The 17,420-nt window shown below is 38.5% G+C and overlaps 1 protein-coding gene across 1 annotated transcript in view; it reads left to right on the forward strand.

Moving 5' to 3' along the window:
- Positions 1-13,787, forward strand: part of MALRD1 (MAM and LDL receptor class A domain containing 1) — a 469,130-nt gene extending 455,343 nt beyond the window's left edge. Inside the window, exons 37-41 of the mRNA XM_073334183.1 lie at positions 3,632-3,714; positions 3,808-3,904; positions 10,231-10,306; positions 11,971-12,036; positions 13,456-13,787. Coding sequence (XP_073190284.1) covers positions 3,632-3,714; positions 3,808-3,904; positions 10,231-10,306; positions 11,971-12,036; positions 13,456-13,566 — 433 coding nt within the window. The 3' untranslated portion in view covers positions 13,567-13,787. The remainder of the gene's footprint in view (positions 1-3,631; positions 3,715-3,807; positions 3,905-10,230; positions 10,307-11,970; positions 12,037-13,455) is intronic.
- Positions 13,788-17,420: the final 3,633 nt, after the last annotated feature.

The raw sequence follows: 17,420 nt of genomic DNA on the forward strand, positions 1-17,420 counted from the left end.
AATCACCACCAGATCAGAATGATGACATTTTACACTCATTTTGCAAAGATGTAAGTGATTATGCAAGGCACAAGGCAATGGAGGATCAAGTCCATAGAGATGTACACATACATCCCTCTCTCCTTTCAGTTGTAGGGGTTTGGTTGGTTCTGTTTAGTTCATTTTCCTGTGTTGTTTTTTTTAGTACTGAGTTCCTGTGTGAAGGCTTGGTCAAAGAAATAGGGTTTTCCCTTTGGTTCTGCTGATGGTTTTAGGATCACCTTGGTCTCTTCCAGGAGTGAGCTCCAGGTTTATGAATTAATTTCAGATAAAGTTCGGTCTCCTGCATGCATGAGTTTCACTCTTAGGGTCAACAGTTCTGTGTTCCACTGAACACTGCTGTTGTGCTAATCATGCAGTGTAAAGCTGTAAATTGGGAATGTCTGGGAGAATAGAAGTCCTTGTGTTTGAGCTGAAATTCACTGGGGAGCCAGTGAAACACCTTGGAGTCATGCTCTCTACAGCCTATGTTGTTGAGCAGTCAAGCTGTTGTATTCTTGATCAATTTTAACTTTTACAAGATCAGCAATTTCATACCTAGGAATAGAGAATCACAGTAACCAAACCAAGAGCCATGAATGCCTCGATCATTGTGCCAAAATCTGAATCTGTCAGTAAGGGGTGCAGTCTTCTTGCCACCATATAAAAAGGGTAATTTTTGTGGCAATGGCTATTCGGGTATTACAAAACAGTGAGAAATTCCGTTGTACACTAAGGTTGAAGTTTGCCTTAACAATCTGAGGGCAATGTTATAGAGCTGACAAATTTCCCTCTCCCCACCAGTGCCACCTCAGCCAGATCTCAGGCAGACACTGGATATTGAGAGATTTCTTTGCATCTGATATGAAAGTGATGTAATGCAGGATGTCATCTGTGGATTGCTGACAAACTGTAGTGTCATTTTTCTGAATCTCAGTCACCCAAAGCTCCTTGTTATCCTAAATAAGGTCATGCCCATTTGATTTATTGATTTTGAAAATTCTCTCAGTTATCTCAGCATTCCCAATGTCCCCCACTCGATTGGGATAATTGAGATTTCACTGTATGGCTTGTACAGAAATATTGTTTGCAATTGTTTTTAATTCATGGACTAGCTATGTTTAACATCGTTCTTTAATCATTAAGGACCAGATCCCGCCATTCAAATTGGAGAGTACACTCTCCACAAATGGTCTCACTGAAGTCAGTGAGCGCATATGTGGTATAAGGTGCTATTCAACATGAGAAGAAGGATCAGAATCTGGCCCTACATGAATGTAGGCAAACTTTTGTAAAGACATTTTGTACACCTTCCTCCCCTCCATCCAGAAAAGAGTTTGGATTCAGAAAAAGCTACATCTACATATGCTGGGTTGGGTTTTGACTGGGAGGGGAAGCCCAGCCCATCCCATTTTATTTCCAGGTTTAGTGAAATCTGCAGGTATCTCAGCAGGAGGGAGAAAATAACATTTGCAACTTCTTGTTTGGGAAATGCCAATTTGTAATTAATGAAGGGCCAAACCTCAGAAGGATTTGGGTGAATCTCCAGATTACAAACAGGGCTTGTATGATGGATTTACATTCTATTCTAGTGGCTGATACTACACTAAGTTTTCCCTACCAACAGATAAAAGGGAAAAAGTAAATTAAGTAGTGAAGCCAAGGCTGGAAGTCTTGACTAGTAGGTGAACTCTCTTTCTATTCTTCTCTTGTTTCACAAAATGTCTTACCTCTAGCCACAAGGAAGGCAAGGCCATTCCTACAGAACAGGGTACTGTATACCAGAAAGTAATGACTCTGAAGAGGATTTAGGAGTTATAGTGGACAAGCATCTCAACATGCTGTGACAGAAAGGGCTAATGTGATCCTTGGATGTGTAAACAGGAGACTAGAGAGGCAAATGTCCCTCTGTATGTGGCATTGGTGAGACCAATACTGCCCTACTGTATCCAGTACTTCTGTCCATATTTTTAAAAGAATGTTGAAAAATATGAGGGGTGCACAAGAGAACACCAAAAAAAAAAAAAAAGATGCAAGGCTGGAGAAAATACGGTACGTTGAAAGATGCAAAGAGCTCAAACAGTTTAGTTTATCAGAAAGAAGACTGAGCGATGACTTGATTGCAGTGTATAAGTACTTTTATGGGGAGAAAACACTGAGTGCCAAAAAAGGCTCTTTAATCTAGTAAAACAGCATAACAAGAACCAGTGACTGGAAGCTGAAACCAGACAAATTCAAATTAGAAATAAGGCACAGTTTTTAACAGCGAGGGTGATTGATGCTTGAAACAAACTACAAAGTAGTGAACTCTCCATCTCTTGATTTTTTCAGATCAAGACTGGATATCTTTCTGGAAGATATGCTTCAGTCAAACACAAGTTGGGCTCAATACACGGTGAAATGTAATGGCCTGTAATATGTAGGAGGTCAGACTAAATGACCTAGTGGTCCTTTCTGGCCTTAAACTACATAAATGTCTGAAATCTCTTTCTTCCCCCTAGCCCCTTTATATAGAAACAAAAAGAGTTGTGATCATATAATTAAAGACTGCATCATAATGCACAGGCACAAGGGGGCCAATTTAAGGTTGTACAAGCAACCTTAATTCTGGGATTTCCTACCTTTGAGTGCTTGACTTTCCAACCTTAATAATGTTCTTTTAATATTGTTTGTATATGTGTAATTCACACAATATATAGATTTACCTATCCTTATTTTAAAACTCAATGTAACAGTCTCTGTGTGGTTTATTGGCTGAAAATTAAAATATTAAAACAAAATGGTCATGGAGAGAAGGAGCCAAGCATCTGTAAAAGGCAAAAGGCCATCATAATTACCAGGATTCTAGACCATCCTAGATAGGGATTATAGACATGCTTCTGGATTTATGTAGTCATAGGTCAATGAAACCAATGCACTAAGCTGATTCTTTCTATCTCTCAATTGCATTCATATATGGTGAGATTGAGAGTGTACTCTATGGATTCCACAAATGAACCTCTAGCCCCTTAAAGTGAAGAGATCAGCAACTTTACAGTCATTTGGAAGGGTTATAGTGGCTGGTTTATTTTGGTTAGTTAGTTTTTCAGTGGACATTTGGTTAAGGATTGTATTTTGAAAAGAAGAATAAAATAACAAATGATTAGATAGCAAGAAAGAAAAAGAAACACAGATTCTTTCTCTCCCTTCCCTGCTCCCAGGCCTTCCTCTCCACTGCGGGGGTTGGCCTCTCTACTCAGAAATGTTTCTTATTCTCACTAGACCCAAAGAAAACAGGAATAACAGGGGAATGAGTCACACTGGGCAAGTATTGGTGTAGAATAATGCTGTTTGGTGATGGACAGTGATGACAGAGCAGCTAATGTAGGGGCTGCTTATGAGCCTTCCTGGTTTGTTTTTTTGTATTTATAATTTGCCTTTTCAGTCCATAAATGTTGATCCTGCAGGTTATGCATTCTGAACACAGCTATAAATGCCCAAGAGCATTTGGACTACCTGAACTGTAATTTCCAGTGCTTTCTATCATCCTTCAGCATGTTCCCTACATTCTCGGCTTAAACACATTCCCAGGCCCTCCTTTCTCACAAATTTATTTTTTTTATCTTATTCACAGATGTGGAAAAGAATGGGAAGGAAATCGTTGCCACATCAAGGTTAATCCTCCCCCAGCTTCAGCTTCCATTTCCCTTCAAAATGGTAGGTCAGGTGAAAAGACATTAACAGCACTCAAGCCATTCTTTTAGTGTTTCCCTGTGCTTATTTATCTGTTTCATTGGTCTGACTTTGCAGATATTTGGACTGGCTTGAGCATTGCATTAGCTGTCCTACTGATCAAAATCACAGTCGCTGTGTTGTGTTTCTTCTGGAAGAAAAAAGTGCCAAGAACGTAAGTGAAGCCTTTTATTGTGTGCAAAAGCAGACAAAAATGTGCCACAAAGCAACAGCTAACTCCCCAGTTTCTGTGGTTTCACCTTTTAAATCTCCTCTCAGTCTGTTTGCCTTAAATATGCAGCTATAAACATAAAACCTAGCTTTGCACCACAAGCTGACCTTAGTGGACCTCAAACTGGAAACAGTGAAATGCATCTTGATGGCTTAGAGTATCTTAAATGCAACACTGTGTGGTTATCACTGAATTACAGAGCCCCAGGATCCATAACAGCTCAGAAACACCCGTCTTCTTTTACTTGATGTTCAAATGGGAGGACATAGGAGATATCTGTGGTTTCTCAAAACTTCTAAGGCCAAATTCAATTCTCAGATGCACACCTCCAACTCCCCTGGAAGCCAGCAGGCACTGTGCGTACTTCAGAGAGCAGAATTTTGCCCTAAATGTTTTCTAAAATATTTGCGAAACTTTGAAGAACTTTTGTTTTCAAAGCATCCCCCTCTATGTGAAAATTACTCTGCATGGAATAGAAACATTTTTCTAACAAAAAGGATTAGTTCAGAAAGACTGAATATCTTTATTCATTTATTTAAATAATAGACAAATAAGAATTCAAACAAGATTTGTGGAACTACTAAGCTGTGTGCTCTCTTCTCTTTCACCATTCACACTGCTTTTACCACTTCCCCCGTCCTCTTCTCCCCTCTCCACACCCACACTCATTGAGACTGTGAGCTCCTCAGAGCCTGGGCCCTATCTATCATGTGCCTCATGTGCTGCTGATGCTGTGCAAATAAAAGCAATCTCTTGCTGGCATGCCAAAATATAAAATGACTCCACCATAATTATCAAAGGAGAAAGGAAAAACATTGCAAGGATGGCTGAAATAAAGAAGTGCTGTTTCTATAATGCTGCTACATAGGTTCTCTTTAACCAGACATTCACTTTCTCATAATCTTTGAAAAATACCCCTCAGACTCACAGATCACTGACAGGTCTCTTGGGGTTACCTTAGCAACACTCTTTGCCTTTTCTGTTCCTCTTCTCTCAACCCTCCTTTCCATTCCTACAGTCCAGTCTCTCCTTCTCTCTTTCTCTTTTCTAGATTTCTTGTTCTCTCTCTTTCTTTCTACTGCCACTCGTCTCTCCTCTCTATAGTGTTATTCTCTCTCTCTCTCTCTCTCTCTCTCACACACAGAGAGAGAGAGAGAGAGAGAGAGAGAGACAACTAGCTACCAGGGTCTCTCTTTATTGTCAACTCCTATTGCTCTTCTGCCTTGTCCATGTCATTTTTGTATTATAAGACTCCCCTCACCCTCAGTTTCTCTTCTCCAGGCTTCATCTTCAAAAGCCACCTCATCTCCTTCATGCTCCTACTTTACTGCAGACCTTTTTCTGTTTACGGCTGCCCCTCTTTCCCAACCCCACTGCTAAACACTGCAAACTTATGGACTGAGGCTTTTGCTGAGGAGACCCCACTAATCAACATTCCACCATAACTAGGAAACAGCATGGTCTCCTGGACACAGCAGTGAGCTCTGAACTAAGAACATTTTTGTTCTAATCCTGGCTTTGCCACTAACTTGCTGTGTGGCCTCACCTAACTACTCTGTTTCTGTTTCCTCCTCTAAAGTGTGAATAATAACATTTCATTATCTTACTTCATTGGGTATTGAGGTTTAATTCACTCCAGTTTGTACAGCCCTCTGAGGTTCTTAGATAGAAGGCACTATAGAAATGTGAGATGAATTGTGCTACCCTCGGTGTCACATAAAGCTGACTGAAATTTTTAAAATTTCTATGAGCATTTGTGCAAAAATGTTTTGGTATTTTTTCCAAAACATTTTTACTGTTAATTTGACTGGCTGTAGCGTCAAGTATTATTTATTGTTATTCTACTTCTCTTACTTCCTAAACTTTTCCTTCTACCTGCTTTAGATGGCTTAAGGCTTTAGATGGCTTTAGATGAACTTTCACCCACTTGTCTTCCAGCTTCCCAGCCAGGATTTAAGGAACAGAATCCTCCCCCCTTATTTTAATTAAATAAGCTGACAAAAGATGCCAGAATGACAGCTCTAGAATCTTCTTTTTCTACACAGATGAGGTACCATCATGAAATGACAACAGCAGGCAAGCAGGCAGCCTTTTTGTTCTCTGTTTGAACAGCACCACACACAATGCGATTCTGGTCCATGGTTGGGGTTCCTAAGCTCTATGGTAATACAAATAATAATGATCTTAATAAGTTCAGGATTCCCCACACTGCCCTCTGCATGTATCTCAACTGTGACCTGGGGATGAAAAGTTAGATAGTTCAGTCTCCAGGGCCTAATTAGTCCTTGACCTGTCTGCTGTGATTTCCAAAAAGGTAGCCTGTGATGGTGGAGGCTTTTCTGATTTAGAGTTCTATCTATTATGAATAAAGAAAAGCAATACTTGTGGCACCTTAGAGACTAACCAATTTATTTGAGCATAAGCTTTCGTGAGCTACAGCTCACTTCAACATCCGATGAAGTGAGCTGTAGCTCACGAAAGCTTATGCTCAAATAAATTGGTTAGTCTGTAAGGTGGCCACAAATACTGCTTTTCTTTTTGCGAATACAGACTAACACAGCTGTTACTCTGAAACCTATCTATTATGAATGAGACAGAGATTACCAACTCACTTCACATACAGCACCAAACCACCATTAGACAGCAATTGTTTTAGGTCACTATTAACAGGCAGCTGATTCGGACCAAAAGTCCGGACGCACAGGTCACTGTAGCCAAGAAATCATGAGGACATTGTTTCAAACTTCATCCAGGCAGCAACTCCGTATTCTGAAATGTGTGTTCAGCACCCAGCACATTTTGGTAAATAATAATAATGTGCCAATAAATAATAATAATGATAAGTAACTTGTGCTTGTATAAGCTTGTAAAGTGCACAATGTGATAGCACCACACAGAGACCTGAGATGTTACTCCTGCTTTTAAAGAAGAGGATTTGATGCGGCAGAGGCATTTAAGTGACTGAAGGGTTAACTGCACTTGATACTTTACCACAGCTTGGTTATTCTACAAAGACCAGTGTCCACTTTGCACCTTTAAAGGAGTGATGTGATTTTGCACTAGGTGTTAGGCACGGGGGAAGTGGTGTGCTCTAAGAGAAGAATCCTTCATTCTTTATTCAGAATGAGTTGGGCCTGAGTGATCAGTGCACAGTTGGGCCCCTGTTTATATAATGTCTATCAGGTTAAAGGCGTTTTAAAAAAAATACAAAGTAGCAAAAAATAACTGAAAAGGAAATGAAGTACAGAACCAGGCAGACAAGACAGTATATTAGCAGCCTAATCAAGCAAGAAACCCAGAGGTACAGTAATTCTAAACCAATCACTATAACTGTCTTTTGAGTCTACCCAGATTGCACCCTGACATACATTTCCTCTGCAGAATGGCATGACTACACTATATTTTTCAAACCTACATTGTGTGTAAAAAGCTTTGTGAATATTTTAGGAACTGAGACCTTTCATTAGATTTACAGTTTGAAACATCTATAAAGTATGTGTTCAAGAGATTAGTGTAATTAGAATTGAATCGTCTGTCTTTTAGCTGTTTTTTGTTTGTTTTATTTTTTTGGTTATAAGTGTGGTAAAATTCAATTGAGGGCACACTCTTCTTATAACATATAGCATTGTATGTTGTATTCTGGCTAAAACTGACACTGTTTGGTTTTGCAGTCTAGATTGAATTCTGAGTTGTCACATCCAACCCAATTAAATCCAGATACATTGATTTTTCCATTAAAAAAGCCTTATGCAACTCAACGATCTCTTTACACGCTGACAAGTGTTTTTATGATCAATGCAACTTTCTCCCATCTCTGATAAGAGTGTGATGCTATTCGTGGTGAGTGGAATCTGTACAAAAGCAACAGCTGCTGCTCCATCATGGAAATGAGTTTAGCAAAAGTATCCCCCATGTGATCTGGTCTGCAACCCAAGATGATTAATTCTTTCCTTTCCTTTTTGTGGTAGCTCTGGTTATGTTAGAAAACTCAGTTCCATTTGAGCTGTTTCACCCATCCATGTGGTTTAGTTTGTTTTTCCTAAAAATCCAACCATTTGGCATTTTTTCCCCCTAATTAAGCCCTTCTTTTTCCAGTTTTGTTAATCTGAGATTTTCACATGTGAAGTATTCTACGTGGCTGCGTTTTATAAACTTGACCTATGGACTGATTATTTTGGACTATGATATTTGTGAGTCAGCCCTTTACTGTAAAGGGCTGACACGATATGTAACTTAATTCCCATCGTGAGACCTTGTGATGGACATACAGCTCATGGCTGCAGCCATGAGCTATCGTTTCCAACGAGAGTAATGTCAAGTAACAGCAAGCATTACAAGAATGAGATTAACTCAAGTCACTGCTATATATTTAGTGAAACTGACTGCTCAAGAAGTTTAAAATTAGGGTGTAAACTGATGACCAGCTGGCATCAGGAAGAATTTTCATCTTCTGTGTAATACTACAGTTCTATGCCTCTCTGTGCAGCATCCAGATTAATAACAGGATGCTGAAATGAATGAACTGCTGTCTGTTCTAGTATGACAATCCTTATATTCCTAATTAGCCAAAGGTATAATACACCATGTTCACATTATGGGATATGGGTCCAAATTTACACAACTTTGTGCAGGCAAGCATCTTGTAATACAGTTCATGGATTCAAGCAACTGCACACATAGGTGACAGGTTTTACAGATGAAAATCCATTCTGTCCACTTTTAAGTAATCTCAAAATAAGCTGATAGATTTTTTTAAAGTATAACTACAGGTTGTTTACTGGGAAGGTGATTAAAAAATCCATTCATTTCAACATTACAAGTTGCCAACTAAAACTATAGGTAAGATTTGTTTTTTTAATCAATGGGAGTTAGGCACCTAAATCCCTTTTAAAATCTGGTTGCACATAATTATTCATGAGCAATTTATGTTATACTAAGGAATATTGAATCACTAGAATTTTAGTGGCAACACAATGGTATAAAGAAAATGATTTAATCCCACATACTGCTGCCAATATAACACTGTTATAACTTTTGCAGTGTTATGTTCTTGTGATATTTAATTACCCTGCTTACTAGCTTTGTTGTTTGAATGTCTGGCAACAGTACTCCAATCCGTTTTCACCATACCTCAAAAAAATCGTAAGTGGTTTGATTAGGAAGCTGAAAATCTGCTTGTTTATGGATAAGAGACTGATTAATAATTGGGACTTACCAAGGGTGAGTGAGCTGCAGGGGCCCACTTGGCTAGTCATGTCCTGCTGAAAAGCAAGACATATAATTCCAACTAGTAGTCAGAGAGTAAAGGGAGTGAGAGCAACTTGCAAGAGCAGGTTCTTTCAAAGCAAACCAGAACTTTGCTCCTGCCCATATCTCCTTTATGCCCCCTCTTGTCTTCCTCTGTCTATAACTCCATTATGCTCTCCACCCCCAAAAATTCCCTTCGTCTCTTTCAACCACTCCTGACTTTGTGTCTTCTTGCAAGTTACCCCCTTATTCTTGGAACAGGGTCCTAATTAATGAACATCAGGCTCCTCCATTAAAATAATCTGTTTTGTATAGCATTCAGGTCTAAGACCACATGCCATACTCTTCCTTACTGCACTGTACTGTGATGTCTTTGTGCCAGGCCTGCTTGTGCCATTAAAGTGAAGGCCATGTCTACACTTACTGGAGATTGACGCTGCTGCGATCTATGCAGCGGGGGTCGATTTAGTGGGTCTAGTGAAGACCAGCTAAATCAACCGCAAAGTGCTCTCCGGTCAACTCTGGTACTCCACCGGAACGAGAGGAGTAACGTAAGTCAGTGGGAGAGTGTCTCCCGTTGACGCAGCAAGGTGTAGATACCACAATAAGTCAACCTTAGCTACGTCAACTCCAGCTACATTATTCACGTAGCTGGAGTAGCATAACTTAGGTCGACTTACCCCAGTAGTGTAGACAAGGCCTGAGTCTGTAACTTACCTGTTTGGTCCAGTTTTACCTATTGTAGCACCAAATATCCTTACACAACACTTTGTAAATCATGTTGCATAAGTCCTTGGATGTGCAATAGTATATTATTTTTTAGCAGAAACAAGTTAAACAATTCTGTTTTTACTGTCTTTTCAAAAACGGCTAGCTCACAGAACAAAACCCATCAGGCCAAATTCATCTCCTGTGTAATTCCGGTGACTTCAGTGGAGTTATATCAGGAAAGAATTTTGCCCTTTATCTTTTTGGCTCAGCCTTAACCAATTTTACTATTTGAGAATCTATATCTTTTTAAGGAACCTGGAGGAAATCCATAATACTGCATTCACTAACCCATTGTACGAGGATCATAGCTCACCTGGGAAAGTAAAGGTAAGTAGCAATAGCCAGTTCTACACTTACAGAAGTAGAAAGTACAAAGCCACAGTGTTGTTCGAACATGCTGCCCAGGAAAACAAATGAATGTTTTTAAATAGAGAAGTAAGTCTTACAAAACTACTTCATTGCCACTGGCAGTCAAGGTAAGATTTCTGCTGCACTGTATTTTCAGCATACTAATAGTCCCATTTGAAGGCAATATAGTGTTAGGAATTCTTTGTGGTTGCAGCTAATATTCTCTGGCTGGTGAATCTGAATAACACCTATTTTGGTTAGAGTATTTAGTCACATATTTAGAGCAAATGCCCATTCACTGGGCTTCCCTCTCTCCTTGTGCTTCTGAAAATAAAGAGCACTTTAAAAACATAGAGGGCTAGCTAACCTACAGCACTTAGCTACATGTATGCAACACCATTGGATTTAGTGAAAACTATGATACACACTCTAATCTTTTAAACTCGTTGCAATTTGCATTGCTATAAAATATTATAGTAAACAAAAAGTCTGCAGAATATATCATCATTGGTATGGCTTTGCCTGATCCCATTTGCTGAACATAACTGAGTTTACTAATAAAACATTGCTAATTAAATTATAATCTAACAGCTTCATACAGTTGTAAAGATTCAGGAAGAAAAGAGTCAAGCATCAAATTATATAGTGGGCCAAAAATTCTGCTCTAAGTTAGACAGTTCAAGCCCATTAACTGAATGCATCTCAATTACATTGCTGTGGTATTATGACTTATTTTTAATTTAAAAATAACTTATATGAAGAACATTATCCATATGCCTTGGAAATAAAAGGTGCAAATTAAATCTTAAAGTATCTTCCCTACCTCATTTTGAGACTACTCTTATCAGAACTATAAGAACTAGGCTAGGTTTGCCATGGCAAATAAAATTTCTCTTATCCTTTCCTCAGTAAGTAATATCAGATTCTACCAGAGTATTAAACAGGATTAACGATGGCATGCCATTTACTTTCTATAAAAAGTTCCTCACATCTGATTTTGGAAACATTAGATCAGATTCATTCACTTGCAGGTTTGGGTTTGTAAGAGCATGTTGGAAACATTCCCATTACAATCATGTCCATTTTAGTAGGACACTTCTATTTTAGTTAAAATAGATTCTTGACAGGCTTCATTTAATAGCTAGTTGAAAAACAGAAGTGTGGTGTCAGAAGAGATATTTTCATACTGGATAAAAGATCCCTGGGCACTGTGATTGAAATCTGGTGCTCCACTAGATTTTCTCTTTTGTTTTCTTTAAGAATCGAATGATATGTGCTTCCAATAATTTTTTCTGCAAGAGCCAAAACAAAGGTTCCTCTATTTTCCCAGAGCTTAAAGAACATTAAGTTTAAATGATTCATGTCTCCAATCAGAAAATATTGTCAAACAGTAACAGTATCACTAATCTTCAGATGAACAACAGTTAAGTACTTAACAAACTCAGCTTAACTGACCTTCCTGACAGACTCAACCTAGATCTAGCATTGCCACATTTTTGCCCATATAATTGTATAATTTGTTGTTTAGCTTTAATTTTTTCTCTCAGTTATATCATTTGATGACAATAGTTCTGGTATCTGTCTCTTTAATGTCACTTACTGTTAAATAAAGTTGCTCTGAAGCTGATCTATCTCTTTTGTAGTCTTCTGAGTGTGTTGCCCCACCCGTCGTTCAAATCAGTGTTTCCCCATGGCAAACACAGCAGGAGGTATGTATCAATAATTTTCTTTTCAAAATGCCATGTTCATTCCTATGATGGGTATTTCAAACCTCTCTCAAATTATTGCATTATTGACAAACTACTTCTCTACGTTTCCTTGTTTCTGCTTGCATTTGCTAAATATTACAGAAAAGATCTGATAGATAAGCATATTTAGGCAGAGTACTAAGTCTGAAGATGACTTTACTACAAAGTGTTTTTAACTAGATTACTGAGTGAAACAACCTTGTATGGAGTTTAATTTGAAATTCTGAATTAAGTTGCAAATCCTAAATTAAATGTTTTTCTAATCTCCTTATTTGGGTTTTCTCTTTAAAAGACTAAGATGGCTACTCAATTTGAAACATTTCATTATACCAAATACAGTAAATGCAAACAGACTGCTCTTCTGGGCATACTGTGTTCAGCTCAGAATTAAGAAAATTTCAAGACAAATGATTATGCTACTGAATTGTATTAAGAGGTGCCAACCTGAAATTGAGTCTTTACCTTCTCTGTGAGTTTTACAAAATGGAAATTCACTGTCATGGTTCTAAGTGCTACTAGCCATTCCATTGCTTGCTTATAATAATCTCTCAGAAGAGTCTTAGATAATCTGTTAAATAGGATAGCATCATTCCTTATTCCATATAGCAATATTAGGAGGTGTCGTCAATGTAATATTAAAGGAAGGGCTGGGAACTTCCTGAAATTCATAGATATTCCACCATCCACAACTTTTAGCAGCAATGCAACCCAGGTACAGCTGAAGCTACTGCCATGAACTTCATTCAGTTGCTTAATGTAGCATAGCATTTCACAATGTCGTGCAGCAGTTTAACCCTTATCAGTAAGGCAGTTGCTCTAGAAATGGTCAGGGATGACAAAAGGCCTTCCATGGAGAGTAACTTTATATCCTTGTCCATAAGTCAATGTATATAGTGCTTTAAATACCTCTCCAGGGATAAGCAATCAGTTACTTAACCAAAGCACCCCTATAATAACGATGCTACAAAAATGTACTCAAGGGGCTAGATCATTATTATTATTATTATTCATTTGTATTATAGTAGCACCTTGAAATCCAAATCAGAATTGGGGCCCCATTGTGCCAGGCACTATAAAAAAAATGCATATAATCTATCCAGACAAGACGGACACAGGTGGAAAACAGAGGTATAGAAAGATGAACTGACTAGCCCAAGGCCACCCAGCAAGCATTTACTTCAGGAGAAGTATGCTCATTTACATCAGCTGAGAATCTGGTCCTAAATGTTTGGGATTCTTGGCTTAGTTTGAACATGAGGATGTTCTCTGGGGCAACTGTCATTGCATGTTACTTGGATATCCTAATATCTACTGCCATTCTTGCACCTATTTCCAAACAGCACTTACTGCTGAAATAACATTTTTATGCCTTTCTTCTAGCATGCTTCCAGTAAAGATACAAGTGTCTCTTCCTTTTCCAATCCTCTTTATGGCAAAGCAACAGAAAACATGGAGAACTTGTGCAATTTATTCAAAGTAGACATACAATAGAATTGATACTATGTGTAATTTTTTCCTTTGTCTGAAGATTTTGTTTCTAAAATCTAGTGGAAAATATGTGATTAGGATACTGTGAAATAATTCCTCAATTAAAATAATTATGTTCTAAATATAACACTACTGTGAAAATACCATCTATGCATATGTGAAAGTTTAAACCTATGTGATAGTTCTCTTGGTACAAAAATAGCCTGGTAATTGTAATTATGAATTCACTGCACATTTGAATGGTTGAAATTCAAGTATATTAATAAAAAGAAGTTTCACTTAATCCAAACCATTTTCTTGGGGTTTTTTATTTCTAATTTTACTGCTGCTATTGAGAAAAGATGACTCATTTCTGTAATTTTGAACCATAAGGGCATTTTACATAGTTATTTTCGTGTTCCAAAGGGAAAAAGTAGGAGAGCTAATGTACCATCCAAACAAGCAGACCAGGCTATAGCAAAGTGATTATAATAAATGTCTTAGTCTTGGGTCTGAATACCAGTTTTGCAAGTCAGAGGTCTGACACACTGTGTTGTATACTTGACTTCACAAAGACACAAAAATTAACATTGAAAACCATATCTACTCAAACATCCTTCTGCTCCACTTTTCACCACAAGCTACTCATGTTTTTAGGTTGGTGATTGATAGAAGGTGGGTATTAGCTCTGCAACAAACCAGCTTCTCTAATGAATAGGTCGTTTCCCACCAGAGCCAAGAATTATGGCCTCCCAACCTTCGTGTAATTCTGAATAATGAGCGGGATTTTAGGGGGTGATATTGGATTGCCTCCTAATTTTGAATATAGTCTGTGATGCAAAGAAAAGATTTGAGATGTTTATAGTTTAAGCAACTTTGCAATACATCTTCCTCGACAGAGTCCAATAGGCTCAGATAGTTGACAACATTATTTTTTATTTTGCCCTTATAGAAATATTCTGCAGGAAAGGGACAAAGCATTGTCTGGGACCATTACCATAGAATGCTGTAATTTTTCTGGTAACGGCTTTCTCCTCTTGATTATATGTTGGAGTACTGAAAGAATAAATATGGAAGTAATTTGCTGTACTACCATTGCAAGCCTGGTGCATTGAGAATTGGGGCTCAACTCTGCAAGGTGCTGAGTAATGTCAACTGCTGAGCTCACTGGGATTTCAATTAAGTCCAGAAGAGTTGATTACCTTCAGCATTATCAAGAAGCTCAAAACTTACAAGAGTGAGTCCTTGTAGTAGAATTCTCATTTATTCCGCCATAACCTGACTTTAATTCCAAAATTGTGCTAACACTGTGAAACCCTGAAGTGTTGTGTGTTGTAACCCGTCATTCCCTAAACATGCTGTCACACTTTGCATTGTTATAAAAAGTTATAATGATGCAAACGTTACAATTAACAAATACATACAGTTTTACCCAGTCCCTCTTACCATACAAAATCAACCATTTTATTACATAATAAAACTAATCAGTTAATATTCTTAACAGAGGCATATAGATGTAAACAACTATAATGGAGAAACTTAATGAATTCTTGAATATCATTTATTTTCAATAGCTGTTTCCTGACACCTGAAATGAGAGGTGTCATTCCTCCAGGTTATCTGTACACCACAGTAGGACTTTTACCTAATCATCTTCAGATTTTACATTTAGATAAGATGATTTTTACGCTTTCTTTTAAAATACTTTTTCCCTTTCATCTTTCCTGACCTTCAATTATTTTTCACTACCCATATTGCACCAGGAACAAAAGATTCATTTATATCTGCTAAATAGTAACTGCCTTGTGCTTGACAGCTGAGGAGCGGCAGGCAGACTACTGTATTCAAGACGGCGTTATTTCCATCAATTTGGTTGGGACTTCGCAGCAAGCTGCCGGTAAACAGTCTCTTATTAGAGCCAAAGAGAAAATTCACATTTTTGCCACAATTTTGATATTAAAAAAAATCTAAAACCAGTGCCAGAAAGGAAATAAATGTTGTTAAATCTTTGCAGTCAGGTTTTTCTCCACTGAATACCAGCCCTTGACTAAATATACTATATAGGGTGCCAATGAGGGACTAACAAAGTCTAATGAGCTGAATCTCCAGGAAGGGTGGCTTTGCTTTGCCAGGCCACACTCAGTGCTGCTGAGCACTATAAATGAGGGTTGTTTGCTGGGAAGACATTAGTTGACAATATCCTGGAGACTTTATATCTTAGTCTAATGTATGTACACACCTGAACAGGAATACCAGACAGTGAAAGCAAAAATGCAGCACAAATCTTTAGGCAAAGCTCTGGCCTAGTTTGCAGCCAGACTGAGACCAGAATCTGGCTCTTTTTGTTTGAGGCAGGGTTGTGGATATCTGGATAAATGTGAGATAAGCACAGAGACTATCAGTTATGCTAGTGTAATTCTAGAGTAATTCCAGTGTAATCATTTGAACACTTCACTAGAATGGACGCATAGAGGAAGAGGACCTCCCTTATAACTTTTAGCGCACTAGTTAGGGTACTCAGGATGCAAGAAGCTCCCAGTTCAGGTCCTCTCTCCATCTCAAGGGGAGAAGGGATATGAAGTGGGATCTTCTACCATTCAGGTGGGAGTCTCCTGTATACCAGCTTATCCTTCTCCCCTCCTCCCTGGCTTCTTGCTAAAATGGCGTAAGTGCTGAATGCCTATAAAAGGGTTGCAACTGAGAATCCCAAGCAGAGGGAGTTGTGGGGATTACTACACGCTCCTTGGCTTGGCATCTCCCATTGACTAGCTTAGTCAATGAGCCACCTAGCCTGCTCGTTTTTAAAAAGCCCATTCTAAGGTGCCTCTCTCTCCCTAATCATTGTATAGAGAGCCTAGGGGCCAAACTTAGGCATTTGTGAATCCCAGTGATTTCTGAGGTACCTAAAAGTGAGATGTGGCAACCGGAAAGTCATCTGCAGCCTCAGTGGGGGAGCCAGCAACAATATGGCACTTGAGCCAGCTATGCTAGTCAATGAGTTGGGAGCTTGAAAACATACAAGGGCAATGGCTATGCATGGCTGGCTGTGATCTGTGGGTATTGCTTGCAGATACGTAGGCTCTCCATTAGTGGCAGACCAACCCATGTATGCCTCCCACCACTTAGACTCAGCCCATGGAAAGGGGTGATATATTTTACATTCCCTTAGTCCAGTGGATTTTTAAATGTAATGTTAAATATCATGTTGACCATTTTTGCACACAAGCAGATACTTGCAAATCAAGGGCCAAACTAAGTGTCATTTCACAGATGTGAGTAAAGGTCAATCAAACTCAGGAAACTGTCTAGGCAGAAAAACTAAGAATTCCAAAGAGGTCAATCAGCTCAGGAGAAAGAGTTTTTCTACCTTTCTACTCAAAGTGTGCTCGTGTGAGGGTAGTCAGTGGTGCAAACCATACTGAGATAAATGGGTTAAAAAGAAAAACCTGAGGACAAGTTATCCCTGGGAATTCTTTAATCTTATGTGTAATTAGATCATCAGTTCCAGACTAAAGGGTTTGGATAATAATTGCAGGAAAGAGTCAGTTTCCACTCACTCAGCCCAGTGTTTAGAATGCAGCTATGGAGACTATACACATATAAAAGACACAAAAAATGAAAAGTCACAGTGGTTTGATATTTGTTGCATTTTCCAAGTGTTTGGGAAATTGGACTAATCAATTTAAAGAGTATTTTAAAAGCAGTTATACCAACCCTTCTTTTAAATGAGCTCCAGTTTGAGCTCTAAATTTGAATCTTGATCCTTAGAATCTCCAATTTTTCTTCTCTAGATCATGTGGGTCATTCCTGTGGCAAGCTTTTAAGATATATGTGCCAGGTGATGTTACAAAGTCTTAGCCAACATTATTATATTTTTG

The sequence above is a fragment of the Lepidochelys kempii genome, chromosome 2 (assembly GCF_965140265.1).
Source record: "Lepidochelys kempii isolate rLepKem1 chromosome 2, rLepKem1.hap2, whole genome shotgun sequence".
Classification (NCBI taxonomy): Eukaryota; Metazoa; Chordata; order Testudines; family Cheloniidae; genus Lepidochelys; species Lepidochelys kempii.